This window comes from Opisthocomus hoazin, chromosome 2 (genome assembly GCF_030867145.1).
Source record: "Opisthocomus hoazin isolate bOpiHoa1 chromosome 2, bOpiHoa1.hap1, whole genome shotgun sequence".
Classification (NCBI taxonomy): domain Eukaryota; kingdom Metazoa; phylum Chordata; class Aves; order Opisthocomiformes; family Opisthocomidae; genus Opisthocomus; species Opisthocomus hoazin.
The window spans coordinates 38,233,998-38,249,458 of record NC_134415.1 but is presented as its reverse complement, the minus strand read 5'-3'; the positions used below and the strand labels follow the sequence as shown (position 1 = coordinate 38,249,458).

Below are 15,461 nucleotides of genomic sequence, written 5' to 3'. Positions count from 1 at the left end.
CCAAACTGTCAGACAGTGGCCAGTTATAAGTATCTCAGGGGCAGGTGTGAGAAAACTAGAAATGGTTAATCATGGTGGAACTGAAGCACAGAAGCAGCTTCCCGTAACACGAAGAGAGTTAATGCCTTTATTCACTGGGGCTGTTGCCCTCTGAGCTCTTCTCTTAATCCTGTGGCAGCAGGGAGGGTTGTTCTGCCAAGTGCTACTGTCCGGAAAGGAGACTGGACACCGTGAAGATGTTGGAGCTGTCTGCACAGTCTTCCCTATGGGAGCCCTGTAAAATCCAGCAAGTCAGTGATGAAGGCTAGTGCTGTAGCAGGAAGCTGAGTTGATGCTTTGGGCACCTGAATCCTTTGGCCCTGGGGTCTCATAGGAGTTCAGCCACTACTCCTTTCTGACTGGTGGTGCAGATTCTTTGCTGGCCAGACCTCTCCAGCTGTGCAGAGTGGGCCTTTAGCTACAGCCACATTAGGAATAACTGCAGGCAGACAAAAGGCAGGCTCTGCACTGAGGGCAGGAGGTGAATTCTGGGAGTAGGGTTCAGAGGCAAGCAGGAATTTGTGCCTGTACCAGTCTTTATGGTTTCTGATGTCTTGCCCTGCCTGTCATTGTGTCTGCCCTGGGCAGTAGAAATTTTTCATTGTTCTTGTCTGTGCTCCATTGGAAAGTAGTCGAATAGCTGTCAGTCTAAATGAGTTTGTCTAAAGGTTAAGCCTTTGGATAGAGTGTGCAGTTCTTCTCAGTTTAATTTCTCAGAATGAATAAGGCCTGTCTGTTCAGCCTCTACAAACAGAGAGAGTTCCCTGGGTACAGGTCCAGACAATCAACAGTTCCCTTAAAAAAAATAAAGACCACTGAGGTCTGTAAAGCACCAAATCTAAACTGTGGTAGGTGGCACAACTTAATATCAGTCTGAGCAACAAACTTTGCATGGTGACAGCCTGCTTAACCAGGCCATTGGTATTTCATTTGTCATAAGAACCTTAACATTTCATTTTAGCTGGACATAAATTTGGGTCAGTCTTTTCCTCAGAGGGAGGTGACGTGCCTGTCTCCTGTGTTTTGATAGTGACTTGTTGTCTGCAAGGTTTTTTGGTGCTGTGCCCTGCAAGATAGAGCTCAAGCTGAAGCAGAGTGGGATGGTGGCATGTGAGGCACCAACGTCTAGGAGAAAGTCAGTATACTTGATGCTTCCTAGTGAGAGAAATGTCTGACCCAAGACTGCTGATGCCTCCATGGCCACTAAAATTGAAAGGAGGTCAATTACTGCCATGATGGCTGCAACATTGGCAGGGGACCAGGGTGGAACTGCAGTACCAGGTAGAGGTGTCATTGTGCAGTTTAAGGATCTTATGGCATGTATCTGAATGCAGGGTCTGTATACCTCCAGTCCAAGGAGACCCAAAGTCTGCAGAGGCTGAAAGGAATGCCTTTCCTGAGCTCAGATGGTATTGGCTCCCATTCCTGGTGCTGTGCTGGATCCTGATAGTCCATACTTTGTATGGAAAAGTGGAGTGGTCTGCTGTAGAACCCAGGTGAAACAGGTTGACTGACACACAGCTCTTTCATTACTAAGCATAAGGGGTGCTGAAGAATAGTATTTTCATAGAACCTCAGGTGCTCTTAGATCCTCAAATGCAATACTTGCAGAGTAATGCAGCAGCATTAAAATGCCTGTGGAACAAAAAAAACTGCCATGAACTCTTGGTGCTTCTGTGAAGACTGCTTTTATGGGCTCATTCTGCTTCCACAGAAGTGTGAATCAATGGCATGTTAAGTTTTCAGGTGGATGGCAACACATCTGCCTTGAGCAATGGGGAAAGGTGGAACAAGTTGGACTTGGAAAAAAAACGGCTCACTCTGATTGATGGTGTCAGTGCAAGAACATGACACCTTTGCAGCTCTGAGGCTGGCTCTTCTCTAGCGTGGACACATCACCCACACTGGAAGAAGCAGGAGCATTTACAGCAGTATCTAAAGATCTTGTCATGGCAAGATTGTTTCTTGGTGGCAGGAGACGGGGGCTGTGGCTTGCGAAGAAGGGAGGAAGCCCTCTCTGCACAACTCCCAGAAGAGCCTGAGGGTGCTTTGTGTGTGTCTTACTCAAGCTTCTTTTGGGACAGACTATGGGACTATGGGAACAGTGCCTGGTCTCCTGAAGAACTTCGGGATGTGTTTGCATTAGCATAAAGCCCTGCAGTAAAACAGCCTAAGGAAAAGGAACTGAGCTGAAGTATACCACAGCTGTGCATTTTAAGGATGTATTTTGTTTTGCTGTGTTGGTGGAACAGATGTTTCTGTAGGGCACAAATTTCAAGAAGATTTTGCGGAAGCTATTTTAAATGCTGTTCCACAGCCAACTGCCCTGTCCTCTTTCTGGTGCAAACTTCCCCTGTAGTAGAGTTGTTGGAAGATAACTCATGTATACCGCTGATGCTTTTATGCAAAGGTTGGTATCTCAGTGTAAATGACTGATGAAAGTGATTGCAAAGCCTTGGGATAAATCCGATTCCTTTAAATCTGTCTCTGCTTTGTGGCAGTAAACTTTGCAGATGAGATAATGACCTCCTAAGCTCCTGGATCTGTCTGATCAGTGATCACAACAGAGATCTGATGATGCTGACACTTGGACGTGCTCATCTAACTTGCTTAGAAAACTGGGTGCTGTAAAAGTATAAGCACATGGAGCAGCTCATTTTGCTGCTCTGTTTGATGTAGGGACTGAAAAACTTAGCGGTAGGTGATTGTAGTTAGCCATATACAAGTTTTTTCCTCCCAGCCAGCAGAATTCTCCTTATCTAGCTGCTGCCAGTTAACCTTGTCTTGGTTCTGTGCAGCTGTGTTCATGACTCCCCCAGCTGTCAGTGGGTCCTGGAAGTCAGTCAGGTTGTGAAATTGGGTACAACTGTTGTAGAAAGGCCTTCCAGGTCCTGAATGTGCTGCTGATGTGAAGAGAATGCAAAGTCTGTCAGTCAGCAATGCCGTGTATTTTGGTGGCAGGCAGTTTGTTTCCTATGCAATTTAAAAAGTAGGAGTGTGAGAGGAAATACTTGCATAGCAAGGCTTTTGAGCAAATGCAGATCTCTGTCTGAGGATCGCTGGGCACAGCAAAGCTCTGGTGAAATGCAGGCTGGCTTGGTTTGAGTAGCGCTGTGTGTGTGGAGGTCTCCTCAGTGTGCAGCTGGTCCCTCCATGTGGCAGACTGCTAGGGACCTCTGGTTCAGGTGAGGCTAAGTATCCTCATAAGCATGTGAGCCAAGAAAGTATATCGTACACTGAGCTCACTTCTTCCAGCATACTGGAGAGAGAGCTCTGAAGCTCAATGAAGCCACCTGTTCAGCTTGTTTGTAGCACTCCTGTGTGAACCCATACCTCTGAAGCACTAGCTTTGGTTGTCCCAGAAGCTCTTAGTGTCACTGCTGGAATTGCTCATTTTTTTCTTCAGCACCTGGGACTGGCAGGAACAGCTTCCTGTTCTCTCCTTGTGCCCTAAATCTTCACTAGAAATATTTATTTTTATTTAATTGCCTTGGTAGCCTGGAATAGATGTCAGAGCTTCAGCAAGCTCTGCAAGGGTATGAACTCCCTGGAGTGAACTGGTGAACAGTTAACCTTGTTGTAAATTCTAGCAAAAATGCAGAGAACAGCGACATGGGCTTTTTTGACTGCTGCATGTCGTTGTGATTAAATGGTACTTAGCTGCAGTACTTCAGGTCTGTGCTAGCAGTGTTCTCCTGATGCAAGACTCTTTAATTGTCCAAATGCTTCTTGAACAAAGTTCTCTGGGGTGGTACACAGAGCTCAGTTGACTTTAGCTCTGCTGCTTTCTTTGGTGCTTATGAGAATTCCGTTACCTGTGGGGGGGATGATCGATGCTGCTATTCCAGTGTGCCTTTCTTGTTGTAATGTTACACCAAACACTTTGCTGCAACTGTAAACATAAGGCTAATCTGTCTTTCTCAGAAGGTGCTTGTCTCCTTTCCTACTGTGTTGGTTGCAATGAGCTCATCTGTGTTGCAGTAAACGCTGGCAACAGTTTCATGTAAAACATGCTTCCAAACAAGCCTGTTTGGATAGAGGGGTCTGTATGATCTTGCTGCATTTGTCTTGAGAGAGCAGCAAGCGTATGTTGGGTTTGTCAGCCTGCATGATGCCAGGTTCACCTGGCTTTTACTTTTGTTCCTTTGACAAATGGGGAATTGAGTCAGTGAGGAGACTGAGATGAAGCCCATTATGCCAGGGGTTTGAAGGGCCACACGTGGGAGACTGTTCTGTGGTGCGCTTACTGCCTGTATGGATCTCTGCGCAGACCTGAACTGATTGTGTGCTGCCTTCTTGCCCCACTGTGGCACGTCGAAAGGCCGATGAAACCTGTCACTGAGCACCAGGCTGTCCTGCTGGCTGAAGGGAGAAACGTGGATCTGCCTGGAGCTGACAACCTTATCCAGCTAAGAGACTGCTGCCCTCAAAGATAAGATGAAACATAGCTGTCTCTCTGGCAGTGTATGCTGAATTTGAACTGCTTCTGAAGCAGAAGTTTAGACTAGCACAGCCTGCAAAGGTTTGCTTTGGGACTACTTGGAGCAGAGACCTCAGTTATGCTGTTAATAGATCCATCTGTCTTAAGATCCCTGGACCTTGGCCTGGAGCCTTTCTTGACTGAATGGTTGTTATAAAGGCTGAAAGTGCAAGTGTCACTGCTAATATGAGTTGCAGTATTGCTGCAGAAAGGCAACAACTATCAGAAGAAAAGGGATGTTTGTGGAAATAGTGTTTTTCATAGCTTAGATCAGGGCCCTATCATTTCGAAGTGCTGCTCTGTGTATGACTGAACATGGGCCCAGAATTTTTTGCTGTTTTAGAGGAGCAGTTACCCAAATCCAAAATAAAGGCTTTAGTCCAGTGTAAGCAATGATCTGCCCATGCATGAAGGGTGAAGGCTGAAGGAATGGTGGATGCCCACCTGGAGAAGACCATCATTCTACTAAACTTCAATATAAGCTATGGTCAGCCAGAGATTGAAAGTCTTATATTGACCTGAATGAAACTACCTGCTTTAACCTCAGCAAAACTGTGCTGTGGGAGTATGTTTGGGTTTATTTGTCTTGGCATTTGCAATCATGTACTGGTTAGTCTAACTAGTGCTTCTACTTTAATCAAAAGCTGTGTAATTTCTGGGTTGTGGGTGTGTTTCAAGACAGCCTTATCCATACTCTTGTCTTGAAGAAAGAACAACTCTACCTCACACATTTCTGACAGATATGTCTAACCTTTTCTCTAGCACTGGATGCTCTGAAGACTTTGTGTGTGTGTATCCCCAGGCAAAATATGTAATTGTTGTAAAGCTTTCCTTAGTATTGTAGCCACTTGTGCCGTGGTTTAGACTTGTTTACATCATAGCTGCATGAAGATTCATCACAGAGTAAAGCAAGTCCAACAGAGCTTCCTGGGTGTGTTCACGCTCCTTGGAAATTCAGCAAGAGGGTGGATGGCTCTCTACTGAATGAATGACAACATGCTCTCATCTGCAGTTTAGTTTTGGAAAAACAGATACATGACTGGATAGCAATACATTCAGTTAAGGCAGGTCTCCTCTTTGTCACTCAGATTTTGAGCAACTTTCTAAGGGAGAAAAACAGCCATATGCTTTGAGAGAAAAGCTCAGTGGCGATTCTGTACAGCTGTTCCCCACTTCAGTTTTGGCCTCAGCAGTCCAGGCAAGGAAAAGGTCGTGGTGGTAGATCCCCTGCAAGTCCGGCTCTCATGTGGAAAGGTGACTCAGTGACAGCGAGCAACGGCGACAGATGCTTTATGTAACCAAGGCGTTATCCAGACCTCAAAATAGCATCTTAGCATCTGCAAGTAAAAGGGGAATTGGTGATGAAGTTCAGGTGGCTGATGGTTGTTCTCAGCATTGTGGGCCATGATGGAGTAGGAGCGAACATCTTTTTGTCTGCCCCCCTTTATTCTAGGAAAAGTACTTTTTGCTAAGCAATTGTATCTTAGTGGGAAAGCCCCTGAAAGGATTTCCCCCACCCAGGAAATCTCTCTATTTACCACATACTCTTATTTCTGCACAGTTTCACTCATTTATCCAGGAATATGAGCTAGGTGGCAATGTCTGGTTCAACTCCTTGTGGACAGGAGCTGGCCCTGGACTCATGAGAAGTACTATGCTGCTTGTACTGATAACCCTGCCTTGCCCCAGCTGGCTCTGCACAGAGGAGTCTTGTACATCTGTGGGGACATGGCAGAGCTGGTCTGAAGGTGACTACACAGCTAGAGATGGCCAAGGTTCACCTGCAGTTACTGGGTATCCCAAAGTAATGTGACACATACCTGTTGCAGGATTTTTTTCCTCTGGAAGTGACAGCTGTCTAGGTTGGAGTGTTCCCTCTTCTCACACACGGTGCGTCCAATTTCCACGTGGAGCATGTATTTCAGTCCTCTGACAATCTAGAGATAGTAATAAGGGATGCCAAGATTTTAGCTAGGAGTCGAATGCTACATCTGTGAATTGTGTGTGGTGGTGTGGATAGAAGTGTGTTATGTTGAGTTACTAGGGTGGTGGAGCCCTCCCATGCAGCAGTTGAATGGGATAGAGGGACATGTGCTGTTTATCTTCGGGCACGCACAGCAGTCCTGAGGAGGATCAGGGCTCCCATGTCTTGGGTGCTCTGTAGGAGGGTTAATTGGTAAATGGTTTGGGAGGACCAGTAGAAGTCTGGGCTCTGCTTACCTGTACCATGGCTTTGTTTATCTGTGATTCCTTAAACAGAAAGAGGTCATTGGAACTGTTGTTGTATCTGTAAACCCCAAAGCGAGCTGCCTTGCGAACGCCAGGATTGTCGGTGTTCATCGGGACAGGGAAGCCGGGGTTCACAGTCGAATGAGGTGGTGGTACATATGTAGCTGAAACAACAGAAAAAATGAATGCAAAACACATCAGGTGCCTGCAACAGTGGGAGCTTCAGCCTTCTGAAACAATGCTAAACCTTCTTACTTGTCCCATGCACCTGTGCTGAAGAAGGACTCTGCTCACATCCATTTCAGAGTAATTTTCCTTCATGTGTTTGAAATGGTGAAACAATCCTGTGCGATGAAGTGACAGAAAAAGACGCCGCTAGAAGTGATAGCAGAGCTCTAACTTAGAAGAAGCCGGGGTATCATGAGTATTGTTTAAAATCTCTCTGGTACGACTCCTGGCTCATAGAAGGCCCAACTTTTAATCTTGCTGTAAAGTAGATCACATTGCTCAGAATACAGTATAATTTTTGATAACTTCTCAAACACTGGCTGGCAGAGCCCTGCTGCTCTTAGTTGGCAGGCCAAGTTTGACTTGCAGATATAAGTCTTTCCCACCTCCCTTTAATTCTTTGATGGCATCTTGAGGTGTCTGTTTTAAGGGGATTTAGGTGGTGATAAAGGTGGGGGGAAGATGCCCTCTCTCTACATGCTGACAAAGGAGAGGGTGTCCCTGTTCTCCAGCTAGGCAGGGAAGGGCCTGGGGCAGCACTTGCAACTAGCTCCGCACTGTCCTGGAGAACGGGCTGCTTTGGGTGCTGACGTGCTGTTGCCCTGACCCAAATGCCAAGGGCCATCTTGTTATCAAAGCCATGAAGTGGAGGAGCAAGGTGTGTAGGAAATGGAGATGGCAGGGGGGGCTTTCAAGTTTGAGCATTTCTTTCCACACAGTCCTTATTGCTACGTTTTCTTACTTGGTTCTGTGGATAATTTCCTCATGCCCTGCTTGTTTTTTCAATAATTTAAAAGAAGCTCAAAACTTACAGTTAATACCAGTATTTCCTCCCCTTTACGCTTAACTTCCCTGCTGTTTTTTCCTCATCTGAAATACAAACAAGAGGAAGAAATCCTCAGCCTGTGCAAGCTGATGTGCAGCCACTGCTGATGCCGGGACCTGCCAGTGCAGGAGGCGGCCCTTGGAGTTTGCACTCTGTGTGTGTGTAGGCAGTGAGCCTGCACGTGCACACAAATGTGCATACAGAGCTTGTACTAGATTTGCTGTGAAAGTCAAGCTTTTTATCACCTCCAACTTTTTTTCACAGCTAGATCTCTCACTAACAGCCGAGCAGAGAGCATAGACTATGTATTTTAGCCAGTTTCTACTGAGAAACTCCAAAGTGGAAGAGAGGGGCAACCTGGTGACCCAGAATCTATTTTAAAAAACCCCCAAACCCCAGCGTTACATGCCACCATTGGCACACGGGGCGGCAAAAATTCAACTTTCAGGTTACTTGTATATGCCCTAGTTACTTTGTCTCACCCTCCTGTGTAGGCGGTAATGGCTGCACCCCCTTGTAACACTGCTCACGGATTAGAGCGTTGACCTGCAAAGGAGGGACCCAGTTCCTCAACCCCAGGATGTCCAAATTCACACCTCTTCCTGGCTGATACACCAGCTACCTTAATGACCCCAGTGTTGTCCAGCAGGTGGGAGCAGAGAGACCTGGGCGGTGTGTGTCTGAAAGGTGCAGCTGTTCTGCGACTGGCTTTGTGTCTGGTGTGGAGGTGACAAGCTTTCCTGTCCCATGTCTCTGGTCTATTTTGGGACTGGGCGTGCAGCCAGTGCCGAGCAACCTCACGGTGTTTTTTTCACTGAACAGCCCAGATTCCACTTGTAGTTCCTGAGACTATTCCCTAAGGGGTAATATTTTCCCACTGCAGCAAGGGTGGGATTGAAGAGTCAGAGACTCACAACCATGCAGCCTAGGGCTGAAGGTGTTTCTCAGGCAGCACGTCTTATCCAGCAGTCAGCTCATGGGTAAGACTTTCCAAAGCATCTGTTTGTTATCTTGTCCTGAACAGGGACTCTGCCAGGGGGTAAAGGTGGTGGGACCCACAAGTGATTCAAGAGGGCCTTGCAGGACCTGCCTGAAGCCAGAAAGGAACCCTGGGGCAAAGCAGGGCCTTGTTTTGGTCCTTGCCCATAAGGCCAGCTGTCCTCTTCCTCAGGGGTGCCGTGCTCTTTCCCGTGCCATCGATACCAACTCTGTAGCTGATAGGAACAAGCTTTTTCCTGAGCTCACCTAACAACTGAGACAGCCTGCCAGGCTGAGAGCAGGTCACTGGCTTGGGCTCATCTGGCTGCTCTCCAGACCTTGCTTGAATCTATGCTCTTGTGGCTGTTGGAAAGTCAGATGTGGTAGTGGTGGGGATGTTGACAGCAGATGCTGTCCTATGTAGTAGGAGAAGACAACTGCAGGCTTTATCAATCTTAGCACAAAGTCCCTTTGTGGCTTAACAGCCCTCAACATCTCTTGAGTCATGGTGACGTCGTTTTTAGGCACGGGGTGGCAGGGTGAGTGAGGCTGGCTGAAGTCACACCGTGTGTATGGGAAGAAAACTGAGTATGTTCCTCAAAGCAAGAGGCAGAGCCCAAAGTGCCGTTATTCCTAACTCCAGTGCCTGGTAGATCCAGTAGTGTCACTCATGGCAAGGCCTCTGAAATGTAACGTCTGGAGAGGCAGGCTCACAGTCTAGCAAGCTGGACCATGTGTTGTAGAAAGGTAGCAGGCTGGAAATATACCGTGTGTTGTAGGCAGATGGTAGTCTAGTGTATTTTGCCCCAGCTTTCACCAAAGGGTACTGGGCATTTTACCTCCTTCACCCATTGCAACTTGCTGTTGGGAATGACTCCTATCAGAGCAAAGTGGATATAAAATCTCCTGAGCCCTGGTGGGAGAACTTTACCCCCCTGTTTTCCCGTGGTGACCCGGATTCCTCAAGGCTAGGATTTGTTTTTCTTTATGTGCTTTGGTTCTCATTCAAGGTTGCACGGCGCACACACTGGGCTGAAATCACTTTTGCTGTTTGGAATAGTTCGCACCACTGTATTTCCAAAACCCAGATACTCTCTGGTGCGAGGCACCTGTAGTTCTGATTTTCCCCATTGCAGCCTTTCTTAACTGCTTATTCCCTGGGGACCCTCTTGAGGGCCATTACCTTAAAAAGCTGAATGTGTGTAAGGTGATGGCCCCACTCCAAGAGCAAAGCAGAGTGGCCCAGAGGGTCAGTTTAACAGTGCAGACATTACCAGTATTGGTGAAACACTTGTCGTCCCTTGGGTGGGAGCAGAGGCACTGCACCACCTGGCCAGGCATGTATAATACTCAGAGGCCCAGAGGGTGTGATCTCATGACCTGGGAAAACAGCTCTTACTGCTCTACAGGGAGATGCTTAGGGCCAGAGCATTTGTATTTCAGACCCCATCCTTGCTTCTGGGTTTGGAAATGTGAAGAGAGAGGGGAAGAATCTGGCCCTTCTCCTCTTCCTCCTGCCAGACGGTGGTAGGGTAGATGGCAGAGGAGAACGCTGTGCGCTCTTTTCTTCCCCTGAGTTAACTGGCAACTGCCCGTTATTAAGCAAGAGAGTGCTGTTCTTGCAGAGATGAGTTGAATGTCGTATTAAGAGGCCCTTGCTTGTGCTTTCCTCGTTAAGGAATAATTTGGTGGCCCTGTTCCTGCAGTATGAGAGCAATCCTGGGGATGCTCTCTCCTTGCCTGCAGTGAAGCAAACAGGCAGATTACAACAGGTTGCTTGTTTTTGTCCCATCAAGTGCTTTCAAAACCTCCTCCCCGTTACTAGGAGCAAGGCTAACTTTATCTTTACATTTAAGACACAGCAGAGTTCCTGCATGCCTCTGCAACCCCCAAAGGAAACCACAGCCGAAACAAAAAGCTACTGGCTAACCAAACGCCATCCCTGAGTGCATTCGTACTTTCCGTGTGTGGGAGCCAAAGTAAGACTGAAGTAGAGCTAAAACCTTCAGAGAGAGAACACTCCTGTCTGCAGCTCCCATTCTAAAGATTTAAGGCCAGCTGCAATCAAGAGAGTTTCCTTGCTCAGCAAAGAAAGAAACGATACGGAGTAGTGTTTCATTAAAGTCAGCTAATCGGCACTCAAGTGCCCATCTGTACTTAGCAGTCAAATTGTTACCTACAGTCTTTAGATTTAATAATCAAGGTCATGCAGAGTTTAAACACCGACTAATAAGTTAAAACCAAAAGTTGACTTGAAAATCCTGAGATGATGTCCCTGGATAACGTGGTTCACTACAAGGGGAGAAATTCTTTTAAGCAGTTGGATTTTCAGCTGCAGTCTGAACCCTGCAGTGCTGAGCCAGCACGGGCGGCAGTTGGAGAAGGGCTGTCATTTACCAGTGCATTAGAAAGCAGCACTCACAAGACCTAAAGCACAACGAAAACAGAACTTATTTTCCACTCTTACCATCTGATGTCCTGGTGAAGCCCCAGAGCGCTAAGCAGCAAAGCGCGGCGAAGCTGCAGGGGAAGTTCACTGCCATCTCCACCCCTTCAGAAGAGAAGCCCGCCAGCGAGAGGAGTGACCGCCCTCCTTCCTGCAGGGGAAATGTTCCTCGCTGGGTGCTCTTATTGGCTAGGAGGAAAGAAAAAATGCACCCTAAACCCCCCTGAATCATTGCAGCTCTGATGCAGACTTTGTCTCCTGCCGATGACCACGTACCTCAGATCCTCCTCACCAACCTCTGGCTTGGTGATGGCAGTGCCAGTCCTGCATCAGACCAGGGACTCTTGCTTCGTGATCCACAGGGGCTATGCAGAAGCATGGGCAGATATGTGTGATGTAACTCTGGGAAGTGGTATGGGGAGAGTAACGGTCTTGTGCTTTAAGATCTATGTAGAAATTTAACCCCTAAGAAATGGACAGTGAGCCCTGGGGATGTAGTTCTCGTGTGTGGATGTCTGTGTGGGGAGAAGCCTGACAGAAATGGGCCCAGTCTTGATTCCCCTGATGTGGAGAAGTGGGGTTTGGGTGAGGGAGACAAGGAAGTTTTAGGGGTACCTACTTGAGGGGGCTGTGTGGAGCAGGGCCAGTAGGAAGAAGATTTTGGTTTTGATGGCGGAGAACACTGTGACTCACATTTACAAGAGGTGTTTTGACAACAGGAAAGGGCTGTGTTAGGCTCAAAGGGTGTGAGGATTTTTGTAGGTGCTCTCCAGAGAGCAAGTGAAACACAAGGAGACGGGTATTTTGACTCTCTGTGGCACGCAGATTTTCAGCTCCAGGGCTGGATTCCCAAGGGTCGGTGCTTGGTTTCCAGAGAGGTCACCTCCAGGCAGAGTTCATCCATGCTGACAAGCTTGCAAGTCCAGGGAAAGGAGTTGATTGCCAGATCTTGTGACAGACCTGAGATCACCAGCTGCTCAATTCAGGAGACTAGGAGATGAACTGGTGTCTCACTGAAGGGCTGAGAGTGGTGGACAGTGTGTGTACCTTTGTCTCAGGTGAGCAGGGAGATGGTGGTTGCCTTTCACTTGCCCTGGCAATAAACTATGCTCCTTTCTGAGCAAAGACATTGTATCGCCTGAAGGAAAGTCCTAATCTAGGTCAGTGTAAGTGGTGCATATGAAGCTGGAGAGCAATAATCTTAGTGTTTCCTTGTAAGAAAGGATTAGATAAACCCTCTTTTGAAACGACCCACTGAGAAGCAATGGGGCAAGCATTGTGAGTCGTATTTATCATCAGTCCTACTTGCATAGAGCTTCTGAAACACCCCAAAGCCTATGGAAAACATTGACAGAGCATGAGAGGGGCTATACTGGGGTCCCCCCCTGCCCCCCTTTCATTTTCTGAGCTAACACAGTGACCTGTCCCTCACCTGTGGCACAGGTAGGGACTCGCTCTTCTGCATGGCTGAGTCGGGTATCTTCAGCCCTTCTTTTCTCCTCGAGAGCTGCGCTCTGTCTTTCTGCCTTACTGAGAGGCTCTGGAGGGGTGTCTTTGTAAGCCTACAGCTGAGTCCTCCTGCAACATGCAAGAGAGGGGGTGGTCGGGATCCTCGTCGCTGGATCCCGACGCATCTCCTGTGTGTTGCAAGAGCCTGTTTGTCACCCTGCCACATGATGAACCAGAAAGGAGTTCAGGCTTCCTGCAGGATCTCCGTCCCTGCTCTCTTTGCTCCTGGTGAGCTCACAGCCTTCTGATCTGGGTCAGAAAGGGCCCAGCATGAGGGTCCGCTCACGGGTTTGGGGGGACCTTTTTAGAGCATAGATTCTTTCCTCGCTTAAAATGAGTGCTTTGGGACACCGCTAGCAGCCCTTTGAGAGGGTTGAGCGTGAGTAGGGACGATGACTAGTGAAGGCAGAGGGGTGGCGAGGTGCAGCTCTGGCCCCCCCACCTTCCTAGAGGGCACCAGAAGGTCACTCACCATGGCGAGCCCACCCGTGCTTGCGCCAGGCACCCACGGAGCACATCCAGCAGTTGCTGCTGCATTGCCTCCAGCCTGGGTGCTGGGGAGACTGCAGTGCCCTTGCGTGGAGCCTCCCCCTCTGCACAGAAGCCTAAGGCAAGTGCAGACCTCCCACAGAGCAGAGTTGTCCCTGGTGGGGTAGGGACAGAACCCAGGGGCAGTGGCCCTGTTTCAGCCTCCTCCGAAATCAGCGATGCCCTGGGCTTTCCTCTTGCCTTGGAGATTGCGTGTGGTTTTGACAGATCAGCTCTTGGGTGCCTGAGGGTTGGTGCCCCAGGGCAGAGGGGAGCATGCTCTGGATGTCAGGGCACAAGCGCCCACAGTCTGATGCAAACCTGGCTTGGTCTGCCTTCTGCTGTCCTGCTGTGGTGGCATCTGTGCTGCCACAGACTTTTTGCTGGGGAGCTCAGGACCTGCTCTGGGACCTGCTCTTTCCTGAAGTCCAGTGTTTCACTGTTAACAGGGTTTATAAAACCAAACAGTGACTTAAAGAAAGTGGCGTGTGTCTGCAGAAGGCATGTTTTCCCTTCCTGCTTCCCTCTCCCCTTCTTTCCATAAAATTGCTCATTTACAGCTCTTCCAAATCAGCTTTTCCTTTTCCTAATGACCCTTTTATGACTCGGCTGAGGAAGTTTCTCCAGTTCTTTTCTCCTAGGAAGTAACAAAGTGCTCACTAATGAGCAATAGTATTAATAGTGCTAGGTACTATTATGTAAAAAAAACCCCAAGAAACAAAAAACCTACCAAAAAACTAACCCCCCTCAGCTGACAAACAGTAGCAAACTCCTCCAAGCCCACAATACGCAAAGACTTGTTTTTGTGGGGGAATTTTTGTGCTGTGGAGGAACTTGTGATTGGAGACTGGGACTGTTGTCCCTTTGCCCTGTCTCATGCCAGCCCAGTGCCATCTCCTGAGACACTGCTTTGTGCCCTGAATTCATCCGTAGAAGGAGTGGAGCAATGTGATGTCTCATCTGACATCCAACCCAGGAAAATGAGGCAGATCCTCTTCTCGTTGAAGATCCCTCAGGGTCCCTGGTGGGGATTTCACCCACTTTCCCTGGAATACACGTGTAGACCACCTCCTCCAGACCAGCACAGTGCATGTGGGACACTCTGCCCGGTGGTTTCCACTCTCTAATTTTCTCCGTATGTGGCTGTTCCCGAGTGAGCAGAAATGCCGAACAGGGAGAGGATGAGTTTTCTCACTGATTACCCCAGGGTAAACAGAGCATTTGCTTTAAGCAAACAGCTAGCCCTGACCCAGTCTAAATCAAGCTTGTGATCTTTCTGCATTAAGCAGGGTTAAATAGATCTTAAAAGACTTGTACGCCTGAAGAACCCTCGTGTTTGTTTCTGTGTCAGTAGGGGATGTTTATTGCAAATTGTGGGAGACCAAGTCCGCTCTCTTTTCTGCAAGGAAGCCTGCAGAGTCTGTTTGTTCTCCCGCTGTTGGGCTGGGTTATTAGAGGCTTGGAAACAGTGTGCAGCTGTGGGGGGATTTTTTTTATTAAAATTGAAAAAACCCACCACCTTTTATTATCCATAAATCAAAGATGTAATTATCTTCTCCTTTTCCATTGAAAAAGCAAAAATGTAGTAACTGAAGTTTGATTTTTCATAACATTTGGTGCATGAGGTGGACTTTTTCAGCATCACTTATTACTTCTGTCATTTGAGGCACACCTTTGGCCACATAGCACAACCCAGGAGTTGCCACCGTGGCTTCCTGGAATAATGCCAGTGGGGTCTGCAAGGGATCATGTTGGAATTATACTCATGTAAATACGATCAGCATCTAGCCCTGCACCCACAAGTTTTCATCTGCAGTTCTGACTCGCTCTTTGCACTTCACGGATCAATGGGGGACTGTAAGAAAAATTAATTTCATTAACTTTTGCAGGGGCTTGGAGGGTTTGAAATGTGCTTTCAAAAGTTTTAAGACACATTTACCAGTGTCAATAGTTGGGATTTTTTTCCCTTTGATTTTTTTTACATTTTCTAGGCCTTCATCTGATCCCCAGGGCAGTTAATTTAGTTGGTGTTGCTTTAATGAAGGGTCTGAGCAGGAGGATGCTTTTTTGACTCTCAACTGTAAGAGAGAAATCCCCACATTTCAGCTTTTGGTAGACGAGTACATGGGAAAACTGTGTTACTTTGGCAGAGTGGCATCAGCAGACTTTAAGCCTTAAGGGTGAAAGAGGTGGGCATG

At 47.8% G+C, this 15,461-nt stretch overlaps 1 protein-coding gene across 1 annotated transcript; it reads right to left on the bottom strand.

Annotated features, from left to right (window-relative positions):
- Positions 1 to 5,568: 5,568 nt before the first annotated feature.
- CST7 (cystatin F) lies at positions 5,569 to 11,326 on the bottom strand. The gene is made up of 4 exons (XM_009939940.2): positions 11,248 to 11,326; positions 6,740 to 6,912; positions 6,340 to 6,456; positions 5,569 to 5,856 (listed from the first exon to the last, which is right to left on the bottom strand). The coding sequence occupies exons 1-4, from the start codon at positions 11,321 to 11,323 to the stop codon at positions 5,779 to 5,781; spliced, it is 444 nt and encodes a 147-aa protein (XP_009938242.1). The 5' UTR covers positions 11,324 to 11,326; the 3' UTR covers positions 5,569 to 5,778.
- Between the last annotated feature and the right edge of the window lie 4,135 nt (positions 11,327 to 15,461).